Source organism: Bubalus bubalis, chromosome 7 (assembly GCF_019923935.1).
Source record: "Bubalus bubalis isolate 160015118507 breed Murrah chromosome 7, NDDB_SH_1, whole genome shotgun sequence".
NCBI classification, from domain to species: domain Eukaryota; kingdom Metazoa; phylum Chordata; class Mammalia; order Artiodactyla; family Bovidae; genus Bubalus; species Bubalus bubalis.
This window is the reverse complement of record NC_059163.1, coordinates 59,002,828-59,019,459: the sequence shown is the minus strand read 5'-3', so window position 1 is coordinate 59,019,459 and position 16,632 is coordinate 59,002,828. Positions and strand designations below refer to the sequence as shown.

The 16,632-nt window shown below is 37.8% G+C and overlaps 1 protein-coding gene across 4 annotated transcripts in view; it reads left to right on the top strand.

Annotated features, from left to right (window-relative positions):
* Positions 1 to 11,551, top strand: part of KLHL5 (kelch like family member 5) — a 95,063-nt gene extending 83,512 nt beyond the window's left edge. For all 4 annotated transcript variants that reach the window (XM_025290156.3, XM_025290155.3, XM_044945978.2 and 1 more), the window contains 3 exons: positions 2,293 to 2,505; positions 5,017 to 5,188; positions 10,278 to 11,551. In XM_025290156.3, the coding sequence (XP_025145941.1) occupies positions 2,293 to 2,505; positions 5,017 to 5,188; positions 10,278 to 10,334 (442 nt within the window). In that variant the 3' untranslated portion in view covers positions 10,335 to 11,551. The remainder of the gene's footprint in view (positions 1 to 2,292; positions 2,506 to 5,016; positions 5,189 to 10,277) is intronic.
* Positions 11,552 to 16,632: the final 5,081 nt, after the last annotated feature.

Below are 16,632 nucleotides of genomic sequence, written 5' to 3'. Positions count from 1 at the left end.
AATTATTTGTAGGATTGTTACTGATTATTAAAAGATTTAGATTTTATAGATGATAAAGTACAAGCAGATAGAGATTAAATAACTCGTCCAAAGTCACAGCTAGTAAGTGATAAGTGGTAGAACCAGGATTCAAACCCAGAGAGTCTGGCTCCAGAGTCCATTCTCTTAATGAGTATATTATACCACTTTTCACAAGGAAGACCCAGGAATTCACTGTGAAGACTGTGCAGTACCTGAAAACCTATTAAACTGTGCATGTGTATATGTGTTTTTAGTTATTGAGATTTCTAGTTGTTGATTCCTTCTAACATTCTGTGATCTGTATTTATATAATTACTCTAACAAGTATTAGTTTAAGATGAGGACAGTTGACTGTTAAGGCAATAACATCAAAAAAAGTTTTTAACATAAAATTTTAACAGGTTGAAGTTTCAAATAAATTTCAAATTCCATGCTATTAATATATTTTAAGTTTAAAACAAGATACTGCTGCAACTATATTTTACTGTTTAGGATATGTTATCTTATTATTTAAGAACCAGTTTGAAACCTGGGTTTGATCCCTGGTCAGAAAGATCCCCTGGAGAAGGGAATGGCTACCCACTCCAGTATTCTTGCCTGGATTCCATGGGCAGAGGAGGCTGGCGGGCTACAGTGCATGGAGTCACAAAGAGCCAGACATTACTGAGCGACTAACACTTCACTTGAGTGGCACAGGTATTACAAATTATGAATTAAAATTATGAAATATTTCTTTTAAATATGTATATCTACCCAAATATAAATACTTAGAGTTTTAATGGGTAGAAATTTGATATAGTTCAAATGCTATTCTTTAAGAATTAAAAGATAGCTGAATATTAACTAAGGCATCCATAAATTCAAAATGTGTAAGCTTGTGTACGTGCAGTAAGCTGAATTTATTATTTTACAAAAAACTGATAGAAAAATATCTACAAAGAGTTTCCCAGGTGAATAGTAAGTTTAAGAAGACTTTGTGCTGAATAAAAAATATTTATATGTCCAAATATTTAAAATATTTTACATATTTTAAGATCAGAGTAAAAATATTTTTAATTAGGGCTTCCCTGGTGGCTCAGTGGTAAAGAATTCACCCACCTGCCAATGCTGGAGACTTGGGTTCTATCCCTGGGCTGGGAACATCCTGCATGCCATAAGGCAACTAAGCCCATGTGCCACAACTACTGAGGCTATGCTCTAGGGCCTGTGAGCGATAACTCCTGAGCCCACGTGCCGCCACTGCTGAAGTCTGCACACCCTAGAGCTGTGCTCTGCAAGAGCAGCCACCGCAGTTAGCAGTACTCATGCCACAACTAGAGAGTAACCCCCGCTCACTGCAACTAGAGAAACGCTCACACACCAATGAAGACCTAGCACAACCAAAAATAAATAAATAAAATTATTTTTTAAAATAATATTTTTATTAGTGCAGTAGTAATAATATAATTAATAATAATCTTAGTGCAGTGTATTGATTGATAATGAATTTCTATTGGTTTATTAGGCAACATTTAGAACATTAACATACCAGTGAATATAAATATGGTATTTTAGTGTCCTAAACATTGTCTAGTAGATGAGTATATTTGAATCGATAGTTCTGTTCTCATATTTCACTATTACAAATACATCCCAGATGACTGTTGACTGTACAACTGCTCATTAATGTAACTGTTGTCCTGCTTCTCTTTCTTACTGAGTGACCACATGCAAGTTTCTTAATCTCCATGAATCCCAGTTTCTTTACCTGTGAAACAAGGATACAAATAGTTTGTCATAGGATCACTGTAATGATTAAATTAATACATGTAGAGTGCCTCACCTGTGGTAGTGCTCAGAGGTTAGTTTCTTTTATTTATCACCAAGTCCTATCTTAGCGATTTAAGAAATGTCATAGTATATTTATATATCATCTTTTATCTGTTTTAAGACACACTTTAACATCTCTAAAATTGTGATGTATTCTACAATCAGTGGTAACTTGTCAGTTAGATGGCAGCTGTGAAAAAGTTGTCTTTGCTCCCGTGAGTTTATGTGTTCTTTTTTATGTATGTACAGAATGATATGTAATATATACAAATATATGATATATACATGTGCCATTTAATAGGTGGCACATCTTCTTTCTTAATGGCACATAGATTGACAGTATTTCTTATAACTGATGACACCCTGAATTCAATGAAATACCATAAGAATAACCTCTTTCTTTGTCCTATGCATAATAATAGGACTGTCTCTTATTTACCATTCAATTTGTTCTTTTTATAGACTTTATGCAGTTGGTGGTCGTGATGGAAGTTCCTGTCTCAAGTCAGTAGAATGTTTTGATCCTCATACTAATAAGTGGACACTCTGTGCACAAATGTCAAAAAGGAGAGGGGGAGTAGGAGTCACTACCTGGAATGGATTGCTGTATGCCATCGGAGGACACGACGCACCTGCATCCAACTTGACTTCCAGGCTGTCAGACTGTGTGGAGAGGTATTTCCTGTGAAAGAAAACTAGGAATGAATAAACAAACCTAAGCCTCTGACACTTCCACACAAATTAATAATTCTTTTTTTTGGTTTGTTTTTATTTTTTAAAATTTTAATTGGAGGCTAATTACTTTACAATATTGTGGTGGTTCTCTTGCCTGGAAAATCCCATGGACGGAGGAGTCTGGTAGGCTGCAGTCCATGAGGTCGCTAAGAGTCGGACACAACTGAGTGACTTCACTTTCACTTTTCACTTTCATGCATTGGAGAAGGAAATGGCAACCCACTCCAGTGTTCTTGCCTGGAGAATCCCAGGGATGGGGGAGCCTGGTGGGCTGCCGTCTATGAGGTAGCACAGAGTCGGACACGACTGAAGCGACTTAGCAGCAGCAGCAGCATTGTGGTGGTTTTTGCCATACATTCATATGAATCAGCCATGGGTGTACATGTGTTCCCGATCCTGACCGTCCCTCCCACCTCCCTCCCCATCCCATCCCCCCCGGGTCATCCCAGTGCACCCTGAGCACCCTGCCTCATGCATTGAACCTGGACTGGCGATCTATTTCACATATGATAATATACATGTTTCAGTGCTATTCTCTCAAATCATCCCACCCTCACCTTCTCCAACTTGAGCACCCACAAACAAGGCAGTTCATTATGAGCTCTGTAAATACTGGGTGGTTTGCTCAGGCCATCTCTTGATCTGTCTCCAGCAACCCCCTCAGAGTTTTCCCTCAGTGTTACCTTAGAATTGATTACATAATTCATTAATTGAATCCTATGACAAACATTTAGTGTATACCTATTTTGTACTGGATATTGTACCTAATAAGAAAAGGAGTCTGATGAATTTTACAGAGAATGAATTAGGAGCTAGAAGCAAATAAGCAAAAAGGAAAGGGACATTTCTGACATGTTTTGATATAAAATGAAGAAGTATGAAATAGTAAACGAAAAAAAAGGGCTAGTAAGACTTAAAACCTGAACAAGTTATCCATGTTCAAAACTCATATATGGGTCTAGGTAAAGAGCCTGACATCAACACAAGCTCTGGACAGTGGTTCAGGCCCCGCCCTGCCCCATCTTCTGTGTGATCAGTGGGATGCAGAGAATTGAAGGGATTTAGGAAGTAGATTCTGGAGAAGGCAATGGCAAGCCACACCAGTACTCTTGCCTAGAAAATCTCATGGACGGAGGAACTTGGTAGGCTGCAGTCCATGGGGTCGCTACTAGTCGGACACAACTGAGCGACTTCACTTTCGCTCTTCACTTTCACGCATTGGAGAAGGAAATGGCAACCCACTCCAGTGTTCTTTCCTGGAGAATCCCAGGGACGGCAGAGCCTTTTGGGCTGCTGTCTATGGGGTTGCACAGAGTCGGACACGACTGACACGACTTAGCAGCAGCAGCAGCAGGAAGTAGATTGAGTAGGAGTGTGTATGAACACATCAGAAAGGTATACGTTTCAAAACTGGAAGGCAGCCACTGTCACTGGAGAACACAGAACGATAGAAGTGGCAGGAAAGTAGTAGGGGGAGGTCGGGGCAGATCTTGTAGAGTCTTGAAGCCCTGTTAAGGATCTTGGATTTTAAAGAGCAATGAAAAGTTAACAAATATGTGTATGTGTGTGAATTATTTAATAAACTATAAATGACTAAAAGAAGGATAAAAAATGAAGGTTTGTTGATGACAGTGAGTGCCTTCTATAAAATAATAAGCAGAGTTGGTGTTTTTTGAGAAAGCAAGATAGTTAACACCTATGTTTCACCTGTGTCAGGAAGAAAATAATTCAGACTTTGCCTGCTGCATGTTAAAATCCAGGAAAGATATATGGAAGTGTTTAAACACTTTGTCCCATAAATTACAGGCCCACTATAGGACCGCATCCAGTGAAAAGCTGTTCATTACTACAAGAAGCATATATAAGTCATTTGGAAGCAATATAAGTCATCTTAGCATGGTGTATCTGCTCTTAGACAGTTTGGGAGCAGTTCTAGCTAACATACTTCATGAAAAGGACAAGAAACTCTAAAAATGAGCAGTTAACAGTGATTGAGGGGAATTCCCTGGTTGTCCAGTGGTTAGGACTCCAAGCTTCCATTGTGAGGGGTACAGGTTTCGATCCCAGCACCACCACCCCCCGCAAAAAAAAACATAAAAAGCAAAAAAAAGCTGCAATTGAGGCTGTAAGTCATCTTACATAGAGCACCCATCTTATGCAGAGCTTCATGAATTGATTTCTTCAGATTTGCAATAGGCAATCTAAAACCCTAAAGCAGTTTTAAACATTCACATGAGCTCTTTTGAACTAGTTTAAATGTTACACATCTGTAAAATAATTCTGTTGTAATTTAGAAGTTTTCAGGAAAATACTGATTTTTTTCTCTAAAATGTGTTCAAATTTACTTTATGTAATAGATAATAAGACATAAAATAGGATTAAAGGACAGAAGGATTTTATGTAAAGTGTTGTGAGAATAATGTCAGCTCCATTTCTAAAATTTCCTTTCAGATATGATCCTAAAACAGATATGTGGACCGCAGTGGCTTCTATGAGCATCAGCAGAGATGCTGTGGGGGTCTGTTTACTTGGTGATAAATTATATGCTGTTGGAGGATATGATGGACAGACTTATCTTAATACAGTGGAGGCTTATGATCCCCAGACAAATGAGTGGACCCAGGTATGGCATTTCATGTTTCATTATTACACTTACTGTATTTTTGTTAAAAACAATTCTTTTGGTAAAACAGACCCTAATTATGTCCAGTATCAAAATACATAGCATAAGCAAGATAAAGTCATCTCTTAATTAAATATAAGAAAACAGAGGGAGTGTTTAATTTTATAGTATAGTTAAAATTCAAAATTACCTTTAAAGTGTGAGTTAATACTCAGAAATTATTAATTGGTTATTGTTGTTGTTATTACTGTTATTAGCTGCCACCATTTGCTTACTGAGAATTGATGAGATATTCTAGCATCAGTAGAGCAGATAGAACCACAAGAGGCTATAATAAAGGAGAGATTGTGGAAAATAAAAAAATTGAATCACTTTGCCATAGATGAGCAATAATTTTTAAATACTCAAGCAACTGATATTTGGGAACAGAGGACATGGCAGCCCACTCTAATATTCTTGCTTGGAGAATCCCATGGACAGAGGAGCCTGGCAGGCTACAGTCCGTGGGGTCACAAAAGAGCTGGACATGACTTAGCAACTAAACAACAACAATAACAAATGTCTGGTTATAACCTAATAAAGATGGCAATCTTAATATTAACAAGTAAGAAACTTGACTTGGGAATCTTATTAACAAAAAAAAAAATCCATCTTTATCTATTTCTAAAAGAGTCTAGAGCTTCTGAGAATGATCTTTTGAGATATTTGTTTCCATTATCACCCAGAACAGAACCATGAATTTTCTGCCTCTGGCACATAATTCAATATCTGGTACAGAAAAGGCACTTAGATCTTTAATTGAGCCAAGGTTTACCTTCCCAGGCAGTAAAGAATCTGCCTGCAATGCAGGAGGCCTGGGTTCAATCCCTGGGTCAGGAAAATCCCCTAGAGAAGGAAATGGCTACCCACTCCAGTATTCTTGCCTGGAGAATTCCATGGACAGAGGAGCCTGGTGAGCCACAGTCCATGGGGTCACAAAGTGTCAGACATGACTTAGCAGCTAACACTTTCACTTTTACCTACATACAAGGAGTAGTGGTAAGTACTGTCAATATAACAGAATTTATGAGAAGCTCTGCTGTCATAGAACTTAATTACTTGGGTCAGTGAGATCTGCACGTGTAAAGGGAGGATCCACAGTGTGGAGCATGAAGTGTTGGTATGAAGTTGGTATGAAGTGTCGCATGGTCTAGGCAGTGAGCTGCATGGGAAATCAAAGAGAAGAGAGAAAATGGTTGTTGAGAGGGCTTCAGTGAGGAAGAAGTGGGATTTAGTGTAAGCCTTAATGAATTGATCAAATTAAGGAAATCATGTAAGAAAACATTAAATAAATGTCACTAAAGTGGAAATATGCAGGCTATCTTGAGGAAGTGGGGCTGGTTATAAGACTCCATGCTTGAGAAGAGTAGGAATTCTTGGAGAGGAAGGTTGGAATCAGGATGGAGGTCTGTAATGGTTAACCTAAAGAGTTTGGTAGTGAGAAGCCAGTGGAGACTTTTAACCAAGAGAGCAATGCAGTAATAGAAAATCCACATGTCAGAAGCTGGGGCCAAGGTAAATTGGGTTGGGGCAGGGTAAGTGAAGGCTGGGTGAAAGGACATTTAGAAGGTTGCTTCATTTATATGGAGAAGGCAGTGGCCCCCCACTCCAGTACTCTTGCCTGGAAAATCCCATGGACGGAGGAGCCTGGTAGGCTGCAGTCCATGAGATCGCTAAGAGTTGGACACGACTGAGCGACTTCCCTTTCACTTTTCACTTTCATGCATTGGAGAAGGAAATGGCAACCCACTCCAGTGTTCTTGCCTGGAGAATCCCAGGGACGGGGGAGCCTGGCGGGCTGCCGTCTATGGGGTCGCACAGAGTCGGACACGACTGAAGCGACTTAGCAGCAGCAGCAGGTTGTCTAGAGAGGTGCAGCTTCTGGAGAAAACAGCAAAAGAATGATCAGAGAGTATCTTAGTAGATAATGAAATAGAGCATTAAAAGAAAGGAGAGAAGATTTCAATAACATAAAAGAATGAAGATTTGTCATTCATGAAGTTGTCAGGACCTTTGAGAATGTGATAGAAGCGGAAGCCACCAGAAGATTAAAAGTAAATGTGGAAGCTAGAGGGGCATACAATTGTAAAATAATGATAATGATAGAGAGTTAACACTTAATACATTTTATGTACCTGGCTCTGTTCTAAGCAGTTCACATTAAAGAATCTTCCCAACAACTCTATGAGGTAAGTACTATTATCTCCTCACTATATTGGATGAGGTGTCTAAATAGCTGACTCAGTGTCACACAGCAGGTAAATGGTGGAGTTAAAATTTGAGCCTAGAATCTTTTTCACAATTAAAGATGAAGACAGAAGAGTTGACAGAAAGCAAAGTTGAAGGCATTTTTCTGAAAAGAAGGACAGAAAACAGAATTGAGGGCAAAGGCAGGAGGAAAGTTTTTATCCTCAGACTGGAGGAAAGGTTTTATCCTCCAAAACTGGAGGGGAAGATGAGAATATGAGGATTGAAAGATAGAAAGTATTTTCAGGTGAAGAGAATGGTAGGTAAAGAGACTGGTAAAAAGGTTAGATTGTATAACCTTGTATTTCTTAAATAAGCGAGATCACTTGGTGAAGGGGAGAAGGCATAATTTGAGGACTTGAGGTAGAGCTACAGAATTTCATTAGAAACTACCATCAGCCTCCTACTGTGGCAGAAGAAGTTGTGAATGATAATTGAGGAACCCAAGGAGAGAGAAAAGACTCTCTTTTCCTGAAATGTATTTCATTTAAGCCCTTAGGCCAGTTATAAGGAAATCTATTTCAAACTTGCTATTACAGATAATTAATACTTTATGCTGAATCACTTTGTATCAGAATTCATAATCTGTGACCATACAGCCCTTTGCTTTACATGCCATCTGCATTACTTTTTAAAATTTTTTTATTGAAGTACAATTAGTATACAATATTATATAAGTTACAAGTATACAATATAGTGATTCACAATTTAAAGATTATACTCCATTTATCCATACTATAAAATATTGACTGTATTCCCTGTGTTGTACAGTGTGTCTTTGTGGCTTATTTTATACATGTGTTTGCTCAGTCGTGTCTGACTCTGTTATCCCATGGATTGTAGCCCGCCAGATTCCTCTGTCCATGGAGTTTTCCAGGCAAAAGTACTGGAGTGGGTTGCCATTTCCTCCTCCAGGGGATCCCACCCAGGGATCAGTCAAACCCACTTCTCTTGGGTCTTCTGCACTGGCAGGCAGAATCTTTACCACTGTGCCACCTGGGAAGCCCCGTTTTATATGCAGTTGTTTGTAACTCTTAATTCTCTACCTCTGTTTTGCCCCTCCACTCTCTCCAGTGGTAACCACTAGTTCTGTAGACCCATGAGTCTGTTTTGTTGTTGTTGTTGTTGTTGTTATATTCACTGGTTTGTTGCATTATTTAGATTCCACATATAAGTGATTTTAAAGTTCCCAAATATGAACTTATAACCATAATATCTGAAAAATAAATGTTTTCCATTCAATGGTCCTACAAATGGACAGGAGGACATTTATTTGCATAGGAAATGAAATATGATTATGAAGTCTTAAGTTACCACTCACCCCACTACCAGCATTGACCCAAAACAGGTGACCACATTGCGTTTAGTAAATTCTCAAAGCTAAACTTTCTAGCTGGTTATCATGACAACATCAACTATTCACAGGGTAGAGACAGTGTCTTGAGTGTTTTGAGAAAAACTACTAATTACAGACATTGTGATTTAAATGACTTGGAGGTTACTTCTAGAATACTGTAAGTAAATATGGTTTTAAAATAGGTTATTTAATCAAAAAGATGTAACAGTGATGAAAACAACTGATTCAGGTGGAAAACAACCATGAATTCACTCACGTTGAAGTCAGGTGTATCCTTAATTGGTCAGGAGAGGAGAGTCAAAATGACTAGAAGGTCATTTTGATATCATGTACAGGTGGCACAGTGGTAAAGAATCTGCCTGCCAAGCAGGAGACCTGGGTTACCATCCCCAGATCGGGAAGATCTCCTGGAGAAGGGAATTGCAACCCATTCAACTGTTCCTCCCAGGATAATCCTAAAGACAGAGGAACCTGGCAGGCTCTTATGTTGCAAAGAGACATGACTGAGAGACTAACCCCCACCACCATTTGACAAAAACACTTTACGACATATCCGTACATGCATAGGTACAAAACAAAACCCTTTCCAAATGCTTAATGTTTTAATTCTCTTAGCTCAAATGCATAGATTCTTACTGGGCTCAAAGTAGTCTTTCTTTTAAAACTATTCTTGTCTACACTTATCTCCACTATGAATTACCCCAGTGTCTAGAGTACTTTTGGAGAAAAAAAAAAGACAATAAGTGAAATATTTAAGAATTGTTGCTTATTCATAAGATTATACTTTCTCCCAAGTGGCTCATATTTCTGTCTCACTGTTCTCACGGTTGTAGAGTTTATTCACCAGGTTTATATTCACTCCCAAGAAGCTGGGTGGGTGATATGTGTTATTTATTCACTCTGCTAACAAGTAGTAGAATGAGTTTAGACTTTTCAGCCATGCTGAGAAGGTCATCAATAACTGTGAGGTCAGTGGTTCCTCCAGAGTAAGCAGATCCCAGGCAGCAGTGTATTTTGTGTACTCTCTGAGACAGCAGTCACGGCAGCTCTGGATAATACTTAGTATTTTCTCCATGTTGGTCACAAAGTTACTTTAAGTGTTCAGCCTTGTCTCACATCCATATTGCACATAATTTTGGCCAAAATAGTGTTTCACATAGAACAGCTCCTGATCTGTCTTTAAAAGTCATCTTTAAAGAGAAGTGAATGCTACATTATGTTATATACCCAAAACGATTTAGTCCCTGAAGCTTTGGCATCAGGAAAGAGGATCTCGTTTAAGAAAAGAGCCAGCAGAAGAGCTCGGACAGTAGGGTTTGGGCAGCAGCTCTTTGGCAACCACTGTGAGCAAACTGTTTCAATATTTCATTGACTGTTGTAGTATTATCAACATTTTTACCCACAATCCCAACACAAGTCTTTTTGGTTTTTTGTTTGTTTTTTTAGGTTGCTCCACTGTGCCTTGGAAGAGCTGGAGCTTGCGTTGTGACTGTGAAACTATAACTTAGTGCTTGTTTTTCTAAATGAAGATATCTTCTTCCTTTATGAATTTAGTATAATTATTCTACTATCAATGAATATGTTTTTAGTAAATTTGCAACGCCACATTCCTGGGCACAAAGTGCCTGATCTCTAAATGAAGATGTTAAAACACGGAAGGAAAGAGCAGAACCAGGATTAAAAACTTTCACTTCTTAGGAGAGTAAAACTGCATCTGGTGGATTGTGAATGTATGTTCCTGATATATAGAATATGACGACAAATGCACTGCTCCTAACACAACCCAGGGTTAATTGGGAATTTCATTTCTTTCAATAATCAAAAACATTTTACTGAATACTATTATCTGGATTTCTTTTATTATAGTGCAAATACATCTGATAAAACTTCTAATGTATTGCTTTGTAACTTTATCATACATGAGTTGTAGTAATTTTTATTCATTTGTTTGCTTAACCACAACCACTATTTTAATGATATACTAAAGACTATGCATTTAGTTTTTTTCAGGAATAGCTGAATTTTCTGTGCTTTGGTTGTAGAGTTTTATTTCTAAAATGTCTAAGTGAATCAATTTAATGAACATTAAAGAGTTAGAACAATGACCAAATAAAAGCTTGTTTTGATCTTTGGGATCTATTTAAATATTCATTCCATCTAGATTCATCAAGAACTCCATATTATGATAGTCTTCCTTTGGAACTGAAACAAGGTGTTTTACATTAAATTCAAGATATGCAGATTTTGTGGAGAAAATAAATGCTATATACCCTCTAATGTTCTTTCACCTAAGTAGCATTTAATTATATGGATTTGTTTTCTTTTATATTATTAAAAATGTTTTGATTTTGTCTTTTTATATCAAAGAACTGTTTGGATATTCTTATGTTCTCAAGTCTGTGTTTGCCTCTCCTGCCTTGTTTCTTATCTTTTGCCAGAATTAGTAATCCTTTGTGCATCTTTGTAATCAAACAGTTTGGAGGGGATGGGCTTACTGAATGTTTGGCAAATGAGTTTAAAGTGTTTATTACCCAAAATTTTGTACATTTGTAAACTCTTAATTATACATGTGAATGTTAATACTGTCAGTGAATTATTTATTGTTTGCACAAGTGCACTGGGCAGTATTATTTTATGATAAATTCTTTAGGGTATAAGTCATTAACTTATATCTTAATATAAAAAGAATATAAACTAAATTCTCACCTTTTAAAAGTTCATATTGTGGTTAATGTGTTTTTACATTCTGTATCAGTGTAGCCTTTATTTTGGTTGCTTCCTTTAAAAATTGAACTTTTTTTTTTTTTGAGCTGATTTTGAATACTCATGAAATTTTTTTTTTGAAGTCAACAAACCTAGGACTTCTATTCTCAAAGGAAATTCCATGGGCATTTTACTGGTGTGGGTACTAAGAAAATAGCAGTGATCATGACAAATATATTATTATTTCATATATTCATTGTAGCGTGTATATGAATTCAGATATTTTCCTCAAAAGGTGGGGTCAGCTGTAGAGTATATTTATTTAGGGTAAGAGAGAGAAGAGGAAAAAGGTATAAGAAACAAAACAAAAATTTCAAAAGTAGAAATGTGTTAGTACATCGTCCCTTCATGTGGAGGCTTAGGCCTGGATTTGAAAGAAAAGTGCTTATCCTTTTGTTTACTTCTCATCTCCATTCATCATTCACTGTCTCCTTCCCTGTGTCTGCAGTGGAGTCAGACTCACCTTAAAGGTAAGGAACTGATTCTTGTCCCTGAGGATCTTCCTTTCCTTTATGGGATTCATTAGAACAGTACCTTTGATTTTCTGTCCCCCTGGAGGGCCTTTCTAATGGAGTTTTGTAGTCTATAGGACCTGCTCTCCTGGATACAAATGAAGAAAACTTATTTCTTTTCTAGTGACAGAGCATTTGCCAAAATATTTATTCTTCTCTTAGACTGGGATCTTGTAAATCTAGAGGAAAATATGGCCCTTCCTTGTGTGCATCATCCAAGACTGCTGTCTTAACTTTTACTATTAGCTTCTCCATTATCCCAATGAACATCTCATCCAGCTGCTCTTAATTTTAGCCCCAGTTAATGACCACCTTATGAAAATTAAGAATATTTGTGAACTATTGAATACTTATGAATTAGGATCCAAGCTTTTTGCATGCATTAATGTACTTAATTGTTCTCCTTTTATTATTCTCCTTACTCAGATGAGGAAACTGGAGCATGGAGAGTTTAACCCCAAGATGATATATAGCAAGTTAGTGGCACAGTACGGATTCAGGTGTAGAAGTCTGGCTCGGGAGTCCATGCTGTTATCACTCCTGCTTCTAGGTAGAAAAGAAGTTTCATTTCATGTGAGAAATCCTTAATTTAAAAAAACTTTATTTTAAATAAATCATTTATTTTAATTTAAAAGAATGTTAATGCTTTAGAAGTAAAATTTATCAGTTATACTCTTACCAGAAAATTTTGGTTCCTTAATATTGGGGGGATATTTTATTTAAGTAAAACTCATATGGAATTTTATATACATTTTGCTTTAGAAAAGTAAATGTAAGTAAACATACTTCCAGGTTTTATGAATATTAGATAAATTTCATGGTATTTTGGATGGCTCAATCATAAACAAATCAAAAATACGCTTTATGGGACTTCTCTGTTGGTCCAGTGGCTAGGACTCCACACTCCCAATACAGGGGGCCCAGCTTCAGTCCCTGGTTGGGGTACTGGATCCCACCTACCACAACTAAAGATCCTGAATGCTGCAATGAAGATCAAAGATCTCACATTTCACAACTAAGACTCGGCACAGCCAAATAAATAAGTAATAAATATATATATTTTTTAATGTTTTATGGCCAACAAAATAGATAATCTGTATGAAATAGACAAATTTCTGGAAATACACAAATCACTAAAACTGATTTAAGAAGAAATAAATCTAAACAAATCTAACAAGTAAGAATTGACTCAATCATCAAAACCTCTCAACAAAAAAAGTTCAGAACCAGAATTTGGTAGACTTCACAAGTTTATAAGACCAGCATTACCTTGATACTTAAGCCAGGCAAAAGCAGATTTTATACCATGATGAAGTAAGAATTTATTGCAAAAATATAGGGGTGGTTCAAATACAAAAATCAATCCATCAATGTAATTTACCACTTAATAGAACGAAGAGAACTCAGCTAGTCAGTGACATGAAAATAAAGCTCTTCATTATTTAAAAAAAGATAACATTAGCATCTCAGTTGATAAGAAAAAGCATTTGACAGGAATCAATACCCTTTAATGATAAAAGCACTCAGCAAACTTGGAAGAGAATGAAATTTCCTCACCCTGTTAAAAAACATTCATGAAAAACCCACAGTTAACCACACAATAAATGACAAAAGATTAAAAGGTTTTCCTCCAACATCGGGAAAATGTCCACTCCCACCATTCCTAGTCAACATTGTACAACAGTTCTAGCCCAAGCAGTTAGGCAAGAAAGAAAAGGAATTAGCAATTAGGAAGAAGTAAAACTCCATTTGCAACTGTTTTGATCCTATATATTAAAAATCCTAAAGAAAACACACACATAACTATTAGAGCTATCATTAATGTTACAAGGTCAACACACAAATGTTAGCTGATTTCTATATACTGGCCAAAAGTGTAAGATGAAAATTAGAAAACCTTTTCATTTACAAAACTTGGGAATAAATCTAACAAAGGAGGTATAAGGCTTGTACACTGAAAAGTACAAAATATTGCCGAAATGAAGACCTGCTGCTAAGTCGCTTCAGTCGTGTCCGACTCTGTGCGGCCACATAGACGGCAGCCCACCAGGCTCCCCTGTCCCTGGGATTCTCCAGGCAAGAACACTGGAGTGGGTTGCCATTTCCTTCTCCAATGCAGGAAAGTGAAAGTGAAGTCACTCAGTCGTGTCCAACTCCTAGGGAACCCATGGACTGCAGCCTACCAGGCTCCTCCGTCCATGGGATTTTCCAGGCAAGAGTACTGGAGTTGGGTGCCATTGCCTTCTCTAATGAAGACCTAAGTAAGTGGAAAGACATGTTCATAAATTGGAAGACTTAAGATGGCAATACTCCACAAATTAGTCTATAGATCCAATGCAATCCCTGTCAAAAATCTAACGGTCTTTTTTGCAGAAATGGAAAAGCCAATTTTAAAATTCCTGTAAAATTTCAAGGGACCCAAAAGAGACAAAACAAGTGTGAAAAAGAATAGCAAAGTTGAAGGACTTTCTTATATCAAAATTTATGAAAACAGTGTGGTACTGTTACAAGGATAAACATACAGACCAAAAGCATAAAATAGAAAGTCCAGAAATAAACTATAGTCAATATCTTATGGTCAGTTGATTTTCAGTAAGAGTGCTAAGACCATTCAATGCAGGAAACAGTCTCTTCAACAAATGGTGCCAGATGCATGCATGCATGCTGTCATACCCAATTCTTTGCGACCCTGTGGACTGTAGCTCACCAGGCTGCTCTGTCCCTGGGATCTCCCAGGCAAGAATACTGGAGTGGGTTGCCATATCTTTCTCCAGGGGATCTTCCCAACGCAAAGATTGAATCTGAGTTTCCTGCATTGCAGGAGAAATTATATAGCAAAGAAAATGGTAAACCAAGGTGGGGCTTCCAACATCAAGAAAGTTATTGAAAGAAGACAGAGGATGAATAACTGAGTCTCTGGGCCTGAAGACAAGCAGAGCATCTCTTAGGTTTTGAAGTATTTAAATGTAATTAGGCTGAATCTCATGTTTTATTAAATTTCTTCAGACTTGTTTACTGAAATGTAGGAAGGTTAAGTCATCTTGATTGTGTGGCAGATATGTGCTAAGCATGTCATATATATGTTCATACATTTAATCTTTACAATAGCACTATGAAGTAGATATGATTATTCCCACTTAATGATGACTTCCCTGTGGAAGAGATTAGAGAAAGTGAATGGGGCATGGAAAGAAATGCTGAAAACTTTGGAATGAATAGCATATTCTTTTACACTTTAACTAGGAAGATAAAAAGGTATTTTATACTCAGGGCCAGCCTTAGGATTTGGAAGACCTGAGGTAAGCAGAGTGTGTAAGGGTCTTAGCTGTGTTATACTAGTGGTCCTCCTGTGAATATGAGTATCATCTAGAAGAAATCTAATGGCAGGTTTTGAGCCTCTGACCACTCCTGCCCTGTAAATCTGATCCTGTGTGTTTATCACAGATTGTTCTAGCATAACAGTTACATTCAGATCATATCAGATCAGTCGCTCAGTCGTGTCCGACTCTTTGCGACCCCAAGAATCACAGCATGCCACGCCTCCCTGTCCATCACCAACTCCTGGAGTTCACTCAGACTCACGTCCATCGAGTCAGTGATGCCATCCAGCCATCTCATCCTCTGTCATCCCCTTCTCTTGTCCCCAATCCCTCCCAGCATCAGAGTCTTCTCCAATGAGTCAACTCTTCGCATGAGGTGGCCAAAGTACTGGAGTTTCAGCTTTAGCATCATTCCTTCCAAAGAAATCCCAGGGCTGATCTCCTTCAGAATAGACTGGTTGGATCTCCTTGCAGCCCAGGGGACTCTTAAGAGTCTTCTCCAACACCACAGTTCAAAAGCATCAATTCTTCGGCGCTCAGCCTTCTTCACAGTCCAACTCTCACATCCATACATGACCACAGGAAAAACCATAGCCTTGACTAGACGCACCTTTGTTGGCAAAGTAATGTCTCTGCTTTTGAATATGCTATCTAGGTTGGGCATAACTTTCCTTCCAAGGAGTAAGCGTCTCTTAATTTCATGGCTGCAGTCACCATCTGTAGTGATTTTGGAGCCCAGAAAAATAAAGTCTGACACTGTTTCCCCATCTATTTCCCATGAAGTGATGGGACCAGATGCCACCATGATCTTCGTTTTCTGAATGTTGAGCTTTAAGTCCACTTTTTCACTCTCCACTTTCACTTTCATCAAGAGGCTTTTTAGTTCCTCTTCACTTTCTGCCATAAGGGTGATGTCATCTGCATATCTGAGGTTATTGATATTTCTCCTGGCCATCTTGATTCCAGCTTGTGTTTCTTCCAGTCCAGCATTTCTCACGATGTACTCTGCATATAAGTTAAATAAACAGGGTGACAATATACAGCCTTGATGTACTCCTTTTCCTATTTGGAACCAGTCTGTTGTTCCATGTCCAGTTCTAACTGTTGCTTCCTGACCTGTATACACGTTTCTCAAGAGGCAGATCAGGTGGTCTGGTATTCCCATCTCTTGAAGAATTTTCCACAGTTTATTGTGATCCACACAGT